This window comes from Beta vulgaris, chromosome 2 (genome assembly GCF_026745355.1).
Source record: "Beta vulgaris subsp. vulgaris cultivar EL10 chromosome 2, EL10.2, whole genome shotgun sequence".
Classification (NCBI taxonomy): Eukaryota; Viridiplantae; Streptophyta; class Magnoliopsida; order Caryophyllales; family Amaranthaceae; genus Beta; species Beta vulgaris.
In genome coordinates this window covers 47,096,585-47,118,426 of record NC_079203.1, presented here as the reverse complement: position 1 = coordinate 47,118,426, position 21,842 = coordinate 47,096,585, and the positions used below count along the sequence as shown (strand labels likewise).

At 32.1% G+C, this 21,842-nt stretch overlaps 2 protein-coding genes across 11 annotated transcripts; both read left to right on the top strand.

The window, feature by feature from the left end:
* The first annotated feature begins 223 nt into the window (after positions 1-223).
* Positions 224-8,416, top strand: LOC104885447 (F-box/kelch-repeat protein KIB1). Of its 2 annotated transcripts, none has more exons than XM_048639179.2 (2): positions 224-557; positions 7,063-8,416. In XM_048639179.2, exon 2 carries the CDS (start codon positions 7,091-7,093, stop codon positions 8,234-8,236), a length of 1,146 nt encoding a protein of 381 aa, XP_048495136.1. In that variant the 5' UTR covers positions 224-557; positions 7,063-7,090; the 3' UTR covers positions 8,237-8,416. The 2 variants fall into 2 exon arrangements, with proteins under 2 accessions (XP_048495136.1, XP_010668438.1); XM_010670136.4 differs by lacking the exon at positions 224-557 and adding an exon at positions 6,115-6,354.
* Positions 8,417-14,125: 5,709 nt separating this feature from the next.
* LOC104883288 (DEAD-box ATP-dependent RNA helicase 21) lies at positions 14,126-21,212 on the top strand. 9 transcript variants are annotated; one of them, XR_788538.4, is made up of 5 exons: positions 14,126-14,278; positions 14,804-17,085; positions 18,634-20,397; positions 20,512-20,569; positions 20,641-21,212. XR_788538.4 is itself a non-coding variant. In XM_010667779.4 (2 exons), exon 2 carries the CDS (start codon positions 14,854-14,856, stop codon positions 16,993-16,995), a length of 2,142 nt encoding a protein of 713 aa, XP_010666081.1. In that variant the 5' UTR covers positions 14,126-14,278; positions 14,804-14,853; the 3' UTR covers positions 16,996-17,309. The 9 variants fall into 9 exon arrangements, 1 of the variants encoding a protein (XP_010666081.1); XR_788535.4 differs by having other exon boundaries at positions 20,512-21,212; XR_002038704.3 differs by having other exon boundaries at positions 18,634-20,569.
* Positions 21,213-21,842: the final 630 nt, after the last annotated feature.

Below are 21,842 nucleotides of genomic sequence, written 5' to 3'. Positions count from 1 at the left end.
GTAATTTGAAATATTATAATTTTTATATCATTGGAGAATGCTCAAACTATGCTTCGAAATAAATTCTATTTTTTTGTTTTTATTATAAAAATACACATATATGAGGAGTACTTTCTAAATTGAATATCAATTTAATAACTTATCTTAGATAATTATACTCCCCTTATCATTCTCCCATCGGGTTCATCTTACTCGAGTCTTTTATAAATTAGAACTCGGAATTCGATTTAGAATTGGATTTTAAAGTACTTTAATTCTTCCAATGACTATTTATTCTATTTATAAATATGCATGTTTAGCTAACAATTGAATATAAAAGTACCTAAACATAATTACAAACCTATCGCATATTGAAAAGAACAAACCCTTAGTATATAAATTGATAATCCGAGTAGCTTTAGGAGACACCAATACACCATCCTAGATCGTGTATATAAGTACCGTATTACATCTACCTAATCACCCTTCAAAACAAAATAGAAAAAGAGAAAAAGAAGAAAAAGTAGGGAGACAGCAACAAGTACCTGAAGGTTGAACACCAACGCTCAGTGATTAAGGTGAGTGATCTTATTATCTTTATTTTTTGCTTCTCTGTTGTGATTAATTCTAATTAACCCAATTTTAGACTTATGCTACTCCAATTATTCTGGTTATGCATGTTATCATGTATGTTTGGGGATTTTTACCTTTGAAGATTACAAATTTAAATGATTTTCATTAAGCGAAATATACTGCCTGAACTCAGATTTGGTAATTGAAATTCCCACATCCAATTCCAAATATACTCTAATTAGGTACAATTAAGAATTTGTAAGCTTTCAAAATTCACAATCTTGTTTAGGAAGACATTGCAAAACGAATGAGTTCATGTTTTTTAGAGTGAAGATTCGAATTTTCTCCAACATCCTAAATTTCGATATTTTCAGATTTTAAAATGTATGGTTCATATACAACTCTACCTTGTAGAATTTTATTAAAACTCTAGAGGATCCAGACTCGTAAGACTGAGGTTTTGAAAGATAATATGTTTAATAATGTATTATAAGTTAAAATTATGATAAAATGCTATAGTCACATACAATACACTAAGTTAAAGGATGAGGAGCTAGCTCATGTGGTAGAGCACTCCCCTCTGATCCTTGAGGTCAGGGGTTCGATCCTTACCCCCAGCATTACGTTGGGGTATTTCCTTAGCATGCTTTGCATGCTTTACCAGCCAATGTGCTGGTAGTTCCTACAAGGCTAGTAGCCTTGGTAGGGGTTAGCCCTTGGGCTGACTTAATTTCCCAATCAAAAAAAAAAAACAAAAAAAAAAAAAAATACACTATAGTTATAACTTATTATATTTATGTAAAAGAAATACTAAATAATGTCTTACCATTCATCTCGCTAAATATATTTTTATGAGTTGTAAAACTTTATTGTAGATGAATCTTATTTTGAAGTATATTTCAAAAAACATTATCGAATAGGTGAAAAATTATAATGTTTTGAATTAGGTAGCAAAAATTATAACTAATTTATATAATATAATAATTTAGGTTGTTTATTCAAAACGAAACTCTAATTTCTCGTTAACCAAAACTCCTTTTATGTATTTAAATATATGTAGGACTCTATTTTTCAAAATATTCAAAATAAAAATTAATGATATGACAAACCTACATGACGCTCTCTATTTTATAAGTTGTAGAACTAAATTATAAATGAATCTTATTTCGGAGTATATTTCAAGCACTATCCAATGGAACAAAAATTATAATATTTCAAATTACGTAGCAAAAGTTATACACAATTTACATAAGATAATAATTTAGGTTGTTCATGCAAAATCAAACTCTAATCTTAGCTTATCAAAAACTTCTTATATGTATTTAAATCTATGTACAACTCTATTTTTAAAAATATTTAAAATAAAAATTAATCATATGACAATCCTACGTGGCAGGTTCTACGACCTCATATTTCAAATTACGTAGCAAAAGTTTTACAAAATTTACATAATATAATAATTTAGGTTGTTCATGCAAAATCAAACTCTAATTTTAACTTATCTAGAACTTCTTATGTGTATTTAAATCTATGTAAAACTCTATTTTTAAAAAAAAATTAAATAAAAATTAAAAATATGACAATCCTACGTGCCGCTCTCTATTTCAGAAGTTGTAGAACTATGTCATAAATAGATCTTATTATAGAGCATATTTCGAGCACTATCCAATGGAACAAAAATTATAATATTCTGAATTATGTTGTAAAAGTTATACACAATTTACATAATATAATAATTTAGGTTGTTCATGCAAAATCAAAATCTAATCATAGATTATCTAGAACTCCTTATGTATATTTAAATTTGTAGATCTCTATTTTTGTAAAAGATTAAAATAAAAAGATTAGAAAAGGAGGGTTTTGACTTTTGAGAGTATAAAAATTTCAATAAATAGACAGAGATCTCTATTATATAGAGGTGATCATTTTGGCCCGGCCCGGCCTGTTTTTGGGCCGGGTTTTGGGCAGAATTTTTCGGCCCGCGGGCCGGGCCCGGCCCGGTCGTTTTTTTTTGTTTTTGGGCGGGCTTTGGGCAAGCTAAAAACGACTTTTTAGTCTATTTTATTGGCCCGGCCCGTTTTGGCCCGCAAAAGCCCGGCCCGAAATAGCGGGCTTTGGACACAAAAATTCGGCCCGAATTTAGGCCCGGCCCGGCCAATGGGCAAATTTTTTGGGCCGCGGCCCGACCCATGATCACCTCTACTATTATATAAGCCAAGGAAAGCTATGGTGTCCCCCCTTGAAAAGACTTTTTAACCCTTTATTCAATAAAAACTAACATTTTTTGCATGCGATGTGTGCTTCGACTTTTTTCGAGATAGAAAGTCGACTTTCTTCGACATAAATAAGAGTTGAAATTTAAAAATTAAACATACGAAGTATAATTGTTCTTAGTTGCAAATTGATTGGTTTAGTCTCTATCACTTAAGTTTCTCACCAGTTTTTTTTTTTTCTTTTCAAAGTTAAATTCTACGAACAAAATAGAAAATTTATTGAATTTATTTGTGATTTATAATATTATAATTTTTTAGTTGATTTTTGAATACACTACTTCATATATTGTAAAGAAAGTGAACACTCTGAGTATTGGTTGTAGTTTGTAAGTGAATTTTTTAGTTTTGTAAAGTTTACTCATTTGAGTGATTTGTATAATGTAAATTATGCAATTCTATGATTTTAGTTGATTTGTCAGTGATTGTTATAATTTTATTTCCAATATTATTTTTGAAGCTCTCTTTCATTTGTAAGTGAATTTGTAATATAGGAAAGAAAGGGGGATAGAATAGTCTCTTCATTCGGGGACACCATAGCTCCCCTTCTCTTATATAATAGAGATACTTACCTATTAAGATTTTGAGATTTTCCTCAATCATTGTCCTTCCTAATTTAAATTATGTACATCAAAAGAAGTTCAAAGTAGAAAAAATAAACTTTCATAAAAATATGTATAGTGAAAGAAAAAGTTAATGATTGAAGAACAAATTAACATAACTAAATCAGTTTTCAAATCAATTACAAAATCAAAGTCATAAAATTTTAATTTTACCTAAAGTTTGAAATGCAGTAACAATACCAACATCAATTAACAAGTAATAAAAATACCAAGAAAACAACTTCTTAATCAAGTAATTTTTAATATTTTGTATTTACACCAAGAAATATTTAATTAGAACTAATAATGATTGTAAATTACATTCTTCAATTTTTTATTTAAATGAACTTTAATAATAAATGCCAAAATAATCCACGCATGCATTGCGTGCAAAAAAGGGTAGGGCTATATTCAGTGCTCTACCAATTGAGCTAATAGGTTTGTATGAAATTCGTCAAAGATATGTTAAATAGAGAGGATTACATATAGCTTTGAAACAACAACTAATAACAGTACTTGAAAACTAATAAAATGCAGGTTATACTACACCATAATATTATGGAAATCATAATAAACAAAAAAAAAGCAAGAAAATGAAGAAAAAAAATATTGCCACTAACATTAAATCTTCAACATCATAATAGTCTTCTTTCCAGCAAATTTTTGAACCATTTAGACTTAAATATGTATTTAGATCTCTAACACTCGTATTATGGTACTACTAAGAGACTATATACTCAGTTAATCCGATTCTTTTAACACATCATGATGTCATTTTTCCAATTTCTCACTGGAAAAAAAAAATGAAAAGTAACAAATAAATTATAAAAATTATAAATAATAACATATTTATTTATTGCAATTGACCTTGGGCATCGCCCATGCAAAAATACTTGTTAATTATCCTACATAGTGCTAGAATATTTCAATTAAGGGATTGTTCTCCCCAGTTTATTTTCAGTTTAGTTCAGCTCCAATCAGTTCAGTTCAGTTCAGTTCCAGTCAGTTTAGTTTAGTTCAACGGTTTTATGTCGATGAGAACATGCCCTAAGGGTCTCTTCTCCAACCCCAACTTATTTTCAGTTTTGTTTAGTTCAGTTAAGTTCATCTCAGTTCAGTTGGGTATGTTCTCCCCAGCTTATTTTCAGTTCAGTTCAGCTCCATTCTTTTATAACCATATTGTTAAATATTATTATTATGTTGTTGCTGCTGCTGCAGCAGCAGCAGCTATTACTATTATTATTAGTATTAGTATTAGTATTAGTATTATTATTATTATTATTATTATATATTATTTTGTTTATTATAGCTTTACTTATTATTACCATTATTATTAAAATAGTAATATTAATTTACTTATCAGATATTATTGTTATTATATAATCATCATCAAGTATTAATATATTAATACAAATAATATAAATAATTATTATTAATTATCATTATTATCATTAATTATTATTATTATTATTAATTTATGATTATTAATATTATTTATTTATAACTATCATTTAAAAATATCCAAAATACTACTACTACTATTATTATTATTCATTATTATTGCTTATCATTATAATTATTGTTTAATATTCATATTATTATTGTTTAAATATTATTTATATATTTATTACATTCAATTCAATTCAGTTCAGTTCAGTTCAGTTTAGTTTAGTTTAGTTTAGTTTAGTTTAGTTCAGTTCAGCTCCAATCAGTTCAGTTCAGCACTAATCAGTTTAGTTCAGTTCAGCTGTTTTATGCCAAAGAGAACAGGCCCTAAGGGTCTCTTCTCTGACCCCAACTTATTTTCAGTTTAGTTTAGTTCAATTAAGTTCATCTCAGTTCAGTTGCAATCAATTCAAATTAGGGTATGTTTTCCCCAGCTTATTTTCAGTTCAGTTCAGTTCAACTCCATTCTTTTATAACCATATTGTTAAATATTATTATTATGTTGGTCTATTTTTTTACTAATTACTCTTATTATTATTATTATTATTATTATTATTATTTCTATATATTATTTTGTTTATTATAGCTTTATTTACTATTATTACTATTATTATTAGAAGGAACATGATTTAGGTCAAAAGCACAAATAAACCCACGTTTTTTAGCCCATAAACCAATCAAATCGCGTCAAAACGATTTATGATGCAATTTTGCGCGGTCCGACCCAATCATTATTTTTGTTACTAAATATTATTATATTATTAAATCTAATTATTAAAATAGTAATATTAATTACTTCTTATATATTATTGGTATTATATAATCATCATCAAGTATTAATATATTAATACAAATAATTTAAAATAATAATTATTAATTATCATATTAATAATTTATGATTATTAATTTTATTTATTCATAACTATCATTTAAAAATATCCAAAATACTACTATTATTATTCATTATTATTACTTATCATTATAATTATTATTTAATATTCATATTATTATTGTTTAAATATTATTTATACATTTATTACATTCAATTTAATTCAATTCAGTTTAATTTAATTTAATTCAATTCAGTTGTTTACGTCAAAAAGAACAGACCCTTAGTTTAGTTCATTTCGTAATTTATTTATTATCACTACTATTAGTTATAATTTAATTCAATTTACTTCAATTCAGTTTAATTATAACTAGTTTACTTTAGTTGTTTTATTAGGATTCTTTTTTGGTACAAAGTTGTTTTATTAAGATATAGATTGGTAATCCGAGTAGGTTTAGCCTTAGGTAATCCGAGTAGGTTTAGTCTTAGGAGACACCATCCTAATTCGTGTTAGTTCGTGTATATAAGTACGGCCATACGCGATACGCCTACATAATCACCCATCAAAACAAAAAAGAAAAAGAAGAGAAAGTAGGGAGACAGCAACAAGTACCTGAAAGCTGAAGCCGCTGAACACCAACGCTTATTGATTAAGGTGAGTGTTCTTATTTATCCAATTATTCTGGTTATGCATGTTATCAGGTATGTTTGGGGATTTTCACCTTTGAAGATTACAAATTTAAATGACTCATTAACCGAAATATACTGCCTGAACTCAGATTTGGTAATTGAAATTCCCACATCCAATTCCAAATATACTCTAATTAGGTACAATTAAGAATTTGTAAGCTTTCAAAAATTCACAATCTTGTTTATGAAGACATTGCAAAACGGATGAGTTCATGTTTTTTAGAGTGAAGATTCGAATTTTCTCCAATATCCTAAATTTCGATATTTTCAGATTATACAACTTATTTCTGTTTTTGTTTTTGTTTTTGTTTTTGTTTTGCTCACTGGTAGAATACTCGTCTAGTATTCTAGGTGATTATGGAAACTCTTGTATTTATGTTATATAGTCGGCAGTCGCCTTTATTTGATTGTTTGTTCTTCATATTTTATTTTATGATTATGATTTTCTCCACACACACAAAAAAAATGTCAAAGACTTTCAAATTTTACACTTATTGTGTTAGGATACTGGTGTCTTGGTTTAGGAGTTTTAGTCATAGTCGATTTAGGTTAATTTCCTAAATTCTTGTATATATACTTTGCCTCTGATTATGTAATACAAGAAGTTAGTTTCTCCTAATAATATTTTCTCTTTAACGTTTAACATATTGTCCTTTGTGTTTTATATATGCAGGTTTTGAGGTGCAACTACAGATATAAAGATGAGTGATTGGTCCATGTTACCTGATGAACTCCTTGGTATAATAGCGTGCAAGTTAGATTCTGCTGAAGACCTTATATCTTTTTCGGTGGTATGTCATTCATGGCATTACGTTTACTCTACATATAAAACGGACTGGACTCCAAAAATGCCATGGTTGATGTTATCCGAGAATATTGATGATAACCCTGATTATTCCAGGAAATTCTTTTGTCCTACTAAGGAAAAGTATTACCAAATTAAAGTTCCTCAAACTTTTGGGGCAAGATGTTGGGGTTCCTCCTGTGGTTGGATTGTCACGCTTCATTTGAGCTTGGAGATGTATCTATTTAATCCATTAACTAGAGCTCAATTTCCCCTACCATCTTTTTTAACCCTGTCTCACCAACCAGAGGATGAGGAACTTGACCCTCTTTGGTTAAGACAAATGTGGGTGGAGAATCTGTTTGTTTTTGCTGATCAAAATGGTGATTTCATTGTCATCGTTATATATGGATGTTGGAGGGGTTTCATAGCTTATGCAAGGCCTAGTGACCAAACCTGGATACCATTTCTAGATATAACACTAAGAGAACGTTTTCTACGTGCACAGGATGTCACATGTTGCCGTTCAAAAATTATTATCTTGTATGATCAGGGAGTGCTTGGAATTGCCGAAATGAGCGCGTTTCAGAATTCTCAACCTGTGTTTGTTTCGATATATAATGCTGTACCTACAAAAGATTTTTCTCTAAGCCAATTTTATGGCCAAATTTACTTATTGGAGTCATATGGTGATCTGTTTTTGGTTCTTCGACATAAGGATCTTATTGAGGGTGATCTTTGGTATGAAACATGTTATTTCGAAGTACACAAGTTTGATTTCGACGGCACTAGGTGGGAGGATTTTAAAGACATAGGTGATCTCTCATTATTTGTGGGTAACGATTGTGCTATGTCGGTTCGTGCATCACTTACTAAAAATTGTAAAAGCAATTGTATTTATTTTACCGATGACGAGTTCCAATTTTGGGACATAGCCAAACGTTATGGAGGGCATGATATGGGAATCTATTATTTGGTGAACAAGGAGATCGAAAATGTTTACGAAGGAAATGATACGCGTTCAACATTTTGCCCTCCCTTATTGTTTATGCCCAAGTTCTAGCTTGTGGCATGTTCTCTATACTATATATAGGAGTTGTATAGTCTAGCGTCTGTCACTCATCATCATTAAGACTTTCTAGAACTGCGATGATTGGTTAACTTTTAATAGTTTTTTATTTGGAATAAATTGTATTTACATTACATTTTATCTATTCGAGTTTTTTAATGAATGTATGACTATAAAGTTGAAGAGTTTGTTATCTATATTTATTATGTGTGCATGTTAGGTCATTCATATAAGTTTAAGCGATGGTGGAAGAACCAAGTTTTGACAAGATTATGTTCACCTTTTCTCTTTTGTGATAAATTTAGGACGTTTTCTAACTTGAACTTCTAAAATATAAATGACTGCCATTAAAATAAAGAAGAAATTATTTTAGTGAGAATTATCAAACTTTTAGGTAATTCACTAAAATTCAAACTCTAAAATTCAAACTAGGTAATTCACTAAAATTCAAACTCTATTTTAGTAGAGTTTAGATTTTATCAAAATAAACTAGCAAATAATTTGTAAGTATTACTAAGAAAAACAATTTTTACAAATAAACATCCTCAATCTATATTGCTATTATCGATGCAAATTATTACTATAACAGTTTATATATATAGTATTTGACAGCGTTCAAAAGAAAGTGTCGTTCATTGCAACTTATTTTTGCATATTTAAACTAATTGAACTTATTAGTCATGATTAGACTTTATATATAAGAACTTATCTGAACTTAAACCTTATCCTATGAGTGTGCTAAATTTTATTTTTGCTAAATGGGACTTTTTTTTTTGAGGGGTTGCTAAATGGAACTTATAGAACCTTGTTAGGCATTATTATACCTTATATTTACTTTCATCCGTTTCACAATAAGTGAAACATAGAGAATATGGAGAGTTACCAAGGAACTTAGAGAGAAAGTTGGGACCACAATAAAATAGAGTGAAGAGGTATTGCAGTTGTGGTCCTCTCTTACTTTTGATGGTATATTTGTAATAAGAGTGAACTTTTTTTACCATTTGTAGTTTGGTTTCACTTATTGTGATTATTCCAAATAAGAAAGTGTTTCACTTATTGTAAAACGGAGGAAGTATATATGAACTTGAATTTAATCTTTATGTTATGAGTATGTCAAACCACTTACTTTTGGTGACCTAATTTTATTTTTATAACCATTGAAAATAAGGTAAAACAAAAAGTCACAAAAATAAAAGATGATATGAAAATACAAAGAAGAAATAATTAAACGTATGATAGTTTTCGAAGCAGAAGTTTGTAAACTTAGCTCAAGAGAAGGATGTGTGTAAAGTTGAGGATGAAAATATTCACATTGGCAACAAGAAATTCGAACTCCTTCATTGGAAGTTCAAATAATCTATACTAATATATTAAAAGGCGTGCTTAAGTGAGAAACGGTGCCATGTGGCGCTCTCCTTAAGGGAGTTTTACTCCATGTAATCCACAATAATAAAAAAAAAATTAGAAATTGCATAGTGTAAGGTTTGATCCCGAAACCTCAAGAAAATACACTAAAATCTTAACCACTAGACCAAATAATATTTAGTGTTATCATTTTAAATTATTAATAAATGAAAATTTTCCTTACCCGGGGTATAGCCCAGGCCTAATAACTAGTTCATTCCTGAAATTGGGTGTGGCGGTTGGTCCTGTACAGTCCCAAAGGTGATATGAGAGCCTGTTTGGCATTTTAGGCGGATTAAATTTGTTGAAACCCCTTCAATTCCATAAATAGCTTGTTAGTAGTTCAGTTTTAAATCTTTTAACTTTATTGTCTATAACAAAATGCTTAGTTTTTATTGTTTACTTCCAGTTTTCAATTTGTGTATGCGATCTTATATCTAGACAGCTGCTCAAAATTATAAATTTGATTATTTATGGTTAAAGTGTTCGTTGAGGATATATTTGACTAAAGTGGTTGTAGTTGCTATTTATGGCATTAGTATGTTGCATTTGTTCTTAAATTTTACTTTGAGATTAGTTGTCCGCAAAGTCTTATAAAAGACTGTCTCACGTTAACACTAACGTGAGACGAGTCTATTTTTCCTTCAATTCTTAGCCTCGGCCTTCATTTATGGTTTTATAGTTGATAATTGTGATTCTGGCTATTAGTTACTATTTTTTGATAAATAGTTATGATATTTGGGTATTTAGTTACTATTGTTTTTTACACTGGAAAACGCACAAATTTCATATTATATCCTGCAATTTCACCACCTTGAATCTCTCCAATGGCGAAAATGTTGAAGAAATTTCAACACTTCTCAAACACAACAACTGGGAAATTTTAATGGGTTCTTCAAACATCACTAAATAGCTAAATCCATATCTTATTCAATTTACTCTTCATCATAATCAGTTTTTTTGATCAAACTAAACTTCTGGGTTTCTTCAACTGGTCACATTCATCAATATTTGTTTTCTTTCTCAATTTTGGTTGTTCTTCTTTGATATAGTGATCAATGTTTTTAAGAAAAAGGGTTTCTTGATTGAAGTTGCTATTGTGTTTTTGTGTGTTAAATATGGTGATTTTTGCCCTAGTTTGCTTTGTTGCAATTCTTTGTTGTCTGACTTATTGAAGAAGAGCATGATGGGTTTGTTTTGGAGCGTTTATGATAGAATTAGTGCATTAGTTTTTCTGAGAAAGACATAATTATTTATGCGTGATATTGAAGTTATGGCCAATAAAATGCATTATTATATAATTTGATTTTTATGATATAACTAATATACTTCAGCGCTTAACATATATATATACTTCAGCGTTTAACTAATATACTCCAACGGCTAACTAATATACTCCAACGACTAACTAATATACTTCAATCTCCATTTGTCTCGCCCTCCTCCACTGTCTCTCCTCTCTCCCTCCCCAGTAATCTCCATTACTCTTTCAAAAAATCGAATTGCGGCCTCTTAAACTGCAGAGAATGAGTGCGACTCGGTCATCAGAACCGAGTTGTAGCGAGTCTTCAACTCGGAATTTCGACCCGGTGTTGAGTTGCAGGTTTCATTATAGATGAACCAAAATTTTCGATTAAGCTGCCAATGAGTGACGCGTGACCGGCGGGAAACGACGACGATTCTGGCTTGGGGCATTTGACGACGCCGTTGGAGGAGAGAGAGAGTGGTGAGGAGATAAAAGAAGCGGAAAGTGGGCGGTTGGAGATAGAGAAGAGGAGGAATTGGTTTGGGGAAGGAAGAGCTACAGGGAAATGCGTGGCTGCATAGTTTAAGTTCCGCGTGGCGTGTTGTGCGCAAAACGGACTGATTCCACTTTATTATAAGATTGAACATGATACACAAATTCTTCCACTTTATTTGAGTATAAGCTTTCTTTTGCTTTCTATTTACTTTTCTCAATACTATATTTGAATAATGATAAATAAATAACTAAAAAATTCAATGAAACATTGATTTAAGTAAAACATATTTAAAAAATTATAAATTTCTGTTCGAATAAAAAAAATTGTAACACTAATGAATAACTAATTGAGAAAAAAAATTACTATGACTCGCACGTATAGCGTGTAAAAAATTCTAGTACAAATATATTAAAAGGCGTTACTATTAAATGAACAGCGCCACATGACACTTTGCAATTGCCGCATCCCACATGACTCTCTTCTCAAACCTCTAATGCACATGTTTATGATCTCATTTACAAATATTAACAATGTGTAGCTATTGGGAATCAAACACATGGCCTTTGAAATGAAATATGAGATTATTTGACCACCAATTCACTACAATTTCAATGTCTAATATTTCAAATCAAAACTTAATAAAGTCTTATAATTATATGTAACTCTAAAGATTTAAACAAGCATTTTCGGGCCTGTTCTCTTCGGTATAAAACAGCTGAACTGAACTGAACTTATTGGAGCTGAACTGAACTGAACTTATTGGAGCTGAACTGAACTGATCTGAACTGAACTGAACTGAACTGAACTTAACTGAATTGAATTGAATTGAATTGAATTAAATTAAATTGAATTAAATTGAATATAATAAATATATAAATAATATTTTAAACAATAATAATATGAATATTAAATAATAATTATAATGATAAGTAATAATAATAATAATAGTATTTTGGATATTTTTAAATGATAGTTATAAATAAATAATATTAATAATCATAAATTAATAATAATAATAATAATTAATATAATGATGATAATTAATAATTATTATTTTATATTATTTGTATTACTATATTAATACTTGATGATGATCTATAATAACAATAATATCTAAGAAGTAAATTAATATTACTATTTTAATAATTAGATTTAATAATATAAAATATTTAGTAATAAAAATAATGATTGGGTTGGACCGCGAAAATTACATCATAAACCGTCTTGACGCGATTTGATTGGTTTATGGGCTAAAAAAAGTGGGTTTATTTGTGCTTTGACCTAAACCATGTTCCTCCTAATAAAAATAGTAATAATAATGAGTAAAGCTATAATAAATAAAATAATATATAGAAACAACAACAACAATAATAATAATAATACTTAATAGTAATGATATATATTTAGATAATAATAATAATAATAATGATAATAATGATAATAATAATAATAAGAGTAATTAGTAAAATAAATTATACCAACATAATAATAATATTTAACAAAATTGTTATAAAAGAATGGAGCTGAACTGAACTGATTGGAGCTGAACTGAACTGAACTGAACTGATGGAAGCTGAACTGAACTGAACTGAAAATAAGTTGGGGAGAACAGACCCTTCATCTCTAACACTTTTGTTAAAGTAATAACATTTGCTTACCCGATTCCTTTGAAATTATTATTTTTATCTCCAGTTCCTTAGAAGATTTTTTTAGAAGAACTTATCATGTCATAACGTCCATTTTTTTCGATTTTGCATTAAACAGAAAATTACAACAAGCTTATAAAATCAATTATAAAATTTGCGAATAATAACATATCTGATAATTGTAAGTAACTCGAGGCATTTCCCAAACCAAAATACTAATTATATACTTCATCCTTTTTTTTTTACTTGCAACACTTTCCTAAAAGAGAAATTATTAATTACTTGCAACACTTTATCCTTTTGTTTTTCCTTTCTTTCTATCTCTCTCGAATCACATGAGCCCTCTCTTTTTTCCTCTCTACCTCTATCCTACTCAAATTTTGCATTGGAATTGATGGAAAAAAAAGTGTTGCAAGTAAAAAAAAAAAACGAAGGAAGTATAAAACTAATAATAAAATAAACAAAAATTATTAAAAGAGACGGTCTAATTATAATATAAAAGTAGACCTAGTCACTAAATGAATTAAACTAGTCACCGAAAGAAATTAACCTAAACACTAATTCTCTTTTTAATATTGAGCTTACTATTGCCTAATTTTAATTTAAAAGTAGGCGGTCTCTTACCAGACAAACTCATAAATAAATATGATGTAATTACATTTTTGGGCCTTTTGCATAAAAAATATCTTAAACTACATGGGTATCCGGTAGAGACCGTGGGGGCGTTTGACAATTAGAGTTTTGGAGCAAAAATAGAGTTTCGGACTACTTCTAGAGTTTTGACTAGTCAAAAACTCTAAAAGGAGTGTTTGGTAAAAGAGAGTTTTGGAATAAAAACTCTCAAAATGAAAAAGCTCATAATATGAGCTTTTTCTTTAGAGGATTAGGTAAAAGAATGTTCAATAACTTTTTTGTCTCTAATAATAATACTAAACATATATATTGAAATATCTATAAATGTCATTTCAAACAAACAAATAACAATAAGTTTTTACCAATCAGTTAATTATTACCAAACATATTCATAAAAAAAGTTGTGAAATCAGCTATCAAATCCGTTCAACAAAAGGTTAACACTCTAAGGTCTCTAACATTACTCTAATACTCTATTTGCCAAAACGTGATATACAACTCCCCGGCGGTGCCGAACCCTAGACTTTAGAAATTAGAACCTCTCATCTGAAATTCCATCACACTCACTCATACGCAAATTCCGAGGCTCCAATTGGAGAAGCTCGTTCCAGGTTGTTGTTTTCTTCCTTAGATTAATCTACTTGTACTTGTTTAGACGATATTTGTTGCGATTTTTTGATGTGAAATTGCGATTTTTATCATCTACTTCATGTGATTTATTCATGCGATTGGTTTTATGCGGTTGCTATTGTTTGTTTCATGAATTCAACTTATTTTTTCTTTATCTCATATATGTAATTTCATGTTTTTAGGGATAATTTACATGTTTTATGAACTTATGATTCGAATTCCTGTTTTAACTTGTTAAAACATGATTGTTTCATGGAACCAAATGATAAGAAAATTTATGTTATAATTTGTGGATGTGCATAATATGATATTTTCATGCGATTGTTCATTTGTTCTTGTTTTTTTCATCAGATGAATTTTTCAAGTGTTGTGGCTGGAAATCTGGAATGAAATGCAATCCTGTTTCTCTTGAATAATCAATTCGCTTTATTGCTTACTCAGTGTTTTAAAAGCTTTTGGATATCAAACTGTACTGATTTCTTTTTTCTTTTGTAAATGTTGATCAGGTTGTTGTTCGTGTTTTTGATGTATTGAAACTAGGCGTATATCTAATACCATGAATAGACCTTTAGAGGAAGTTGCCAGCGTGGTTGCTTCTGCGGCAGTGGCGAATACGAGTGCTAATAATCTGAAGCCTGTCTTCTTGACTAAAGCCCAGAGGGAGCAGTTAGCGCTGCAGAGAAGACAAGAAGAAGTTGGTGAACAGAAGCGCCGTGCTGAACAGCTTCTTCAAAGTCGGTCTGCTGATAGCAGATTGTCTGATTCTTCTCATCACCGTTCATCCCGCGATCGTGATCGTGACCGAGACCGCGACCGAGATCGAGATAGGGATCGCGAACGAGAGAGGGACCGTGAACGAGATAGAAATCGTGACATTGAAAGGAGGAATCGCGAGAGGGAACGTGAAGAGGAAAGTAAAGCCCGAGACCGTGTGAGGCTGGAGAAGTTAACAGAGAGGGAGAGGGAAAAGGAACTAGAGCTTATCAAAGAGCAATATTTGGGTTCCAAGAAACCTAAGAAGCGTGTGATTAAGCCTAGTGAAAAATTCCGCTTTTCCTTTGACTGGGAGAACACAGAGGACACCTCTCGTGACATGAATGCTTTGTATCAGAATCCTCATGAGGCTCAGCTCTTGTTTGGTAGAGGGTTCCGAGCTGGAATGGATCGTAGGGAGCAGAAGAAGCTGGCTGCCAAAAATGAAGTTGAGTTACGTGAGGAAATTCGCAAGAAAGATGGCACTGAAGAGAAGCCTGAGGAGGTTGCTGCACAACGTCGGCGTGAGCAAGCTGCTGAATTTTATGATACTTTTGATATGAGGGTTGATCGCCACTGGTCTGACAAGAGGCTTGAAGAAATGACTGAGAGGGACTGGAGGATTTTCAGGGAGGATTTTAATATATCTTACAAAGGATCCAAGATTCCTAGACCAATGAGGAATTGGGTAGAAAGCAAATTGAGTTCAGAACTTTTGAAAGCTGTGGAGCGAGCTGGGTACAAGACTCCATCTCCTATCCAGATGGCAGCTATTCCCTTGGGACTGCAACAACGAGATGTCATCGGTGTTGCGGAGACTGGTTCAGGTAAGACGGCTGCTTTTGTTTTGCCTATGCTGGCGTATATTACTAGGCTGCCACCAATTACTGAAGAGAATGAGGCTGAGGGACCTTATGCTGTTGTTATGGCCCCTACTCGTGAATTGGCGCAACAGATTGAAGAGGAGACTGTTAAGTTTGCCCACTATATGGGGATTAAGGTTGTCTCTATTGTTGGTGGACAATCCATAGAGGAACAAGGATTCAAAATTAGACAGGGATGTGAAATTGTTATTGCAACCCCTGGACGTCTCTTGGATTGTCTGGAAAGAAGGTATGTTGTTCTGAACCAGTGTAATTACGTGGTTCTTGATGAGGCTGATCGGATGATAGATATGGGTTTTGAGCCCCAGGTTGTTGGTGTCCTGGACGCTATGCCTTCAAGTAATATGAAGCCTGAGAATGAAGAGGAGGAGCTTGATGAGAAAAGGATTTATCGGACCACCTATATGTTTAGTGCCACTATGCCACCGGCCGTAGAGCGGCTTGCCAGGAAGTACTTGAGGAATCCCGTGGTTGTGACTATTGGCACAGCTGGGAAAGCTACTGACCTAATCACACAACATGTGATTATGATGAAGGAATCAGAAAAGAATTACAAATTGCAAAAACACCTTGATGACTTAGGTGATAAGACGGCTATAGTGTTTGTTAACACGAAGAAGACTGCTGATGTGCTTGCCAAAAATTTGGATAAGGGAGGCTATCGAGTTACAACTTTGCATGGTGGAAAATCACAAGAACAGAGAGAAATTAGTCTTGAAGGTTTCAGGACCAAGAGATACAATGTCATGGTTGCGACAGATGTTGCTGGACGTGGTATAGATATACCTGATGTTGCTCACGTGATAAACTATGATATGCCTGGGAATATTGAGACGTACACCCATCGTATTGGCCGTACTGGAAGAGCTGGAAAGACTGGTGTGGCCACAACATTTTTGACTTTGCATGACAGTGATGTTTTCTATGATCTGAAGCAAATGCTTGTTCAGAGTAATAGTCCTGTGCCACCGGAACTTGCAAGACATGAAGCCTCTAAATTCAAGCCAGGATCAATTCCTGATAGACCCCCTAGACGGAATGAGACTCTTTTTGCACATTGATGATTTTGCCTTTCCAGGGTAGTTGTTTTGGTATATTATTCAAACATGCTCCGTACTTGAATGTCAAGGGTATCTGCATTGGAGTTTCATGTGAGTAATCGCAACTCCTTACATGGTTACAGTGTCAGTTACTTATTTAATGCACCATCTTATTGATAGTTAGTTCAGCCCTTCCCCCCCCCCCCCCCCCCCCTCTACCTAACTAAGAAACTGAAGAGCTAATGCAATATTATTGCTTGTAACAGTTTAGTACTCTTTGTTGCTTATATGTAATTTGACTATCTATGGATATGTTTAGCATTTCTGGTGCAAAATTGTGTCTATTCTTTGTCTTTTGTGAGCATTTAAAATAAATTTTGATTAATTTGAGGTGGTGTTCTATTTGATATATCATCTAAAATTGGTGATCATGTTACCTGGAGTTTCATGTGAGTGATCGCAACTCCTTGCATGGTTACAGTGTCAGTTGCTTATTTAATGCACCATCTTATTGGTAGTTAGTTAGTGGTGTTCTATTTGATATATCATCTAAAATTGGTGGTCATGTTACCTGTAGTCCTTTCGCCATTTGAAAAGGTCAACTTGGTGGGTCTATATGTTTGACATTGAAATATATAGAGCTGTTAGTCTGTATTGGCAGCTTCTTCGACTAAGGCACTATATATTTTTTTTCAATTCTTCCTTCTGTTATCCCCCCCCCCCCCCTGTTTGGCTGCTATCTAAGGAGATAAGAGCAGTCAATGTAGAAAGAATTCAAACCCCCTTGAATGTTTAGTAAGGCAAGTTGCTAGCAGGAAAACCTATAATTAGTCTCTTATACTTCCTCAGTTTTTTACTTGCAGTGTTTAGACTTTTACCTTGACAACACACACCTTTGACTATAATATCTCTTATAATGTATTTGTGAAAAAAAGAGAGAGGGTGAAATCCTGTAAATATATATTGAGATGAGTGATATATTTGTCACAATTCGCAATCAAAGTAAGCACATGATAGTGGAAAAGTCGAAACGCTGCAACTAAAAAGAACATATGGAGTATAAGTTATATTCTTGTTCTTAGTTTCTTACCATATCCTGTTGTTTGTGTAAGTGTTGCTAATATTATGCACATGAAGGGGGCCTGTGTTAATTCTGATGATTGTATGGTAAATGTGCAGAATTTCATGTCAAGTCTCATAATTGACTGATGAAAACCATTTGAAGATTGATATGAGTACAAATTGGTACATACGGGTGGATATTTGTGTATAGTATTCTGATGAGAAGCCTCTGTTTGGGATGGTTTTCATAATTAATCAAACAAATTTCATCATGTTATCCATGAACTTCTGGTGACTCAGAAGCCACCATGGATCCTGTCATCTGGCACTTGAGGGGTTTTAAGTTTTAACAAGTAAATTCTTTAAAGACAGGTACCCGTTTGATTTGGTGGTCCACTTTTTGGTTTTTGATTGATCTTGTGCAGAGTTTTCTATATTCTATTTGATGTTTGGTCAGTGTCTTTGAATGCTGCTCCCGTTATCATTTATGATGCTCTTGTCTTGCTGAGTTTGGGGTAGAGTCAAGTGATGTAATGTCAAGTACTCAAATAGTTACTTCGTCGCTACTCTTCCAACATCTTTTATTTTGGTTTTTAGCAGGCACAAGAGGCTGGAGCAGAAACAATGATCACATCAAATAAACACAGGCAAGGGTATTCGGAATTTTAAGTTCATTAATAATCTATTTAATGATCTACACTTTTGCCATTGCACTTGGCCACTTGCACAAATAGTCCACCTCAATTGGATAGCTTTATATAGAGAAGTAAAAGCTGCGTTATCTTGTTATTCATGAAAATTGATGGAATAGCTTAGATTAAATGAGATGTAGGGAATGTGTCCTTCAAGCTATTCCTGCATGGAAAATGAGAGGCAGGTTGTGTATGCAAGCATGATCAGTATCGAGTTTGAAATTGGTTTTTGAAGATGACGTTGACTGAGATGTCTGAAGTTTGTTTGTAAATCTCGTTGAACTTAAGGTCTATGTTACTTAGACTTGGATAAAGTGTCTACCCGGACATAGGTATCGGACTCGTCCATTTCGTAGATAATCTCAATTATTTAGTTTGAAATGAAGTATCCAAGTGTGGTGTACTGGTCATGTCGGACACAGTACGAGTCGGCACGTGATACTTGAAGTGTCGAAGTAACAAAGCAAGGTTGCAAACTATGAGTAACTAGGTTTATGGAGTAAATCCAAGACGTGGAACGACCTAGACATAGGATCCTGAAACTTTTTTATGTGATTTGACCTGTTGTAGTGGATATTCACTGTTGAAGTGGTTGCTTTTGTTAGTCATTTTTGTGCAAAAGCTGGGTTACCAATTTCAATGTTGTGTCAGTTTACTTCATCTTATGAACGCTATTAGTAGATATCATTGCTTCCCGATTGACCTTGTGTATGTGCAATGTCACAATGTTCCATTTTTGATGCGTGGTATTTGGTAATTATTTTTGTGGTGGTTATATATGGGAACTGAGTTGTGGGTATGGTTATATACTTCTTCCCTTTACTGCCTTGCACATTGGCGATAATAAGGCAGCCTTATGAGGGAGAGGTTAATAGTACTAAACTTATAGATCACGGACAAATTGCTATATTCTTATGGAGCAGTATGTTTATGGCATGTTTAAGTGTAAGATAAGCATTATATGACCATAGGGGTTTTTCCAATTGTGCACGGTTAAGCTTTTTCGAGGTAGGGTTTTGGGGGAGAGCTTGTGTTGTGCATTATTGACCCGATTGATTGGCGTAGTAAGTCATGGTAGAATATGGTTACAATAATGAGTTTTGTGTTTTTTTCTTTCTACGAGTCTCAGGCTAATATCCTTGTTTATGTGTCCACATTCAACCCATCATTTTTTGTCCCACAATTTATGAGGAAGAATACATGTTTGGAGAACATTGGGACAAAAATTGTCAGAGAAAACTAGTCATACCTTTATTACTACCGCCTAGTTGCCTATCATACATACAATGTCACTTGTATAACTACAAAAATATTGTGGGGGCCTGAAGATCTTGGTAAATATTGTGGCGTACACCATCGTGATGAAAGTTATTTTTTGGTTTTTTAGATTTTGGATTTGTTGGTGATCATTTCTTTGGCATATTATTTTTCTGGACTAATTTTTTTGGACTAATTTTTTTGTTTTTGTTTTGAAGGAAATGACTGCTGTATATTTAGTTAAGTTATGTAAAGATCATATTATTTTGATGCAATTTATTCTGCTTGTGGGTCTTAAATCTTAATCGTGCTAAATTGCTGATCAGCCTCATTTTAGTCTGAAACTAGCAAGCTTGTTGAACGCTCATAGAGTTTCGCATCCTGATGTTGCTATAACTTGTGCTTTCGTGAGGTATTGAATTCGAAGGACCTTATTACAATTTGCTCTTACTAATCAATTAGGTTCGGTTGAGTCTGTGGAGTAGTGGCATGAGTCTGATATCCATCTCAAATTCGTGTGGACTAGGGACTAGGGACTAAATCTCATGGAACTCACCGGAGAGATTGTTTCACGTCCTCCTCAGGTGGTCCGCTTTGTCTTACCCAAAAAAAAAGGAAATGCAAGTAGATCTAATGTTTACTTGTCTATTTGTAGAAAGATTTCCGGTTGCGTTAATGAGTTGCAACATCATCTTGTATTTCGTTGATGAGGAAAGAGAAGTAGAATCAAAACAATCGAACTACATAGATTGATTGAAAATCAAACCAAGATTTGCCTTATTGTTGACAACTTCGCTTAGTAGTGGCTTTGAGGAAAGGAAATTGTAGTGAATTAATGAAATACATTATTGGTAATTTTGTAAGGAATTTTCGATACCATTTAAATGTTAACTAGTTATTAGGTTCGCGTTATGTCCTGGATAATGAAAATTTTCATTTGTTAATGTTGTACTTTGAAACAATAACACTAAAAACTACTTGATCTAGTGGTTAAGACTTTAGTGGTTAACTGACCTTTTTGTTTATGTAATTTTTATTTTTGTAGTGCATATGGATAACCTTAATTAAAATGTCTTAAGGAAGAGCATCACGTGACACCATTCTTTATTTACGAATGTCTTTTAATAGATTTATATAGATGTTTGTTGATCTACATATACTCTCAGCTCTTTTTTCTGTCACAAATTTCATTACTATATATCACTCTTCGAGGAGTATTAATTGTAATGGGTACTCACTTGAGATTTTTGCCACAATATTATGCTTAATTTAATACTATCACAACCACTCACTATTCTGATATTAGTAATTAGAGTCAGTCAATCAGAAGGCATTTCTTGAACAAACTTCTATAGCCTTGTTTTACCTACGCTTGAGACACCTGCTTTTCATATTTATACTCGTACAGGGTTAACCAATGGCAGGTAGAAATGATTTAGATTTTATATTGTACCATATTCATCTCACTTTAGATTAGGAATGAAAATTGAGTTCAAATTTTATCCGGGTATGACTCAATTCGAAATATAATAGTAACTGAATATGAAACTGTTGTATGATAAAAAATTAATGGAAATTGGAGCTAACGTGAGAAACCTAATTTGATTGAAGAGATATGAAAATCACTTTAAGATACGCTACTTAAGTTTGCTTTACTTATGTAGAGATAGTGTGTGTTCGGCAATAGTAGTTGTGGTGGTAGCTTTTTGCTGTGAGAGTAGCGGTGTTTGTAGCTGTTAGTTGTCTAAATAGCGGTATAAAATATTGATGTTCGGTAAAACAAGCTGTCAAAATAGCTGTTTAATAATAACTAGTTAAAAACTCAAACAAACTTTAACATATAATTCATACACCACT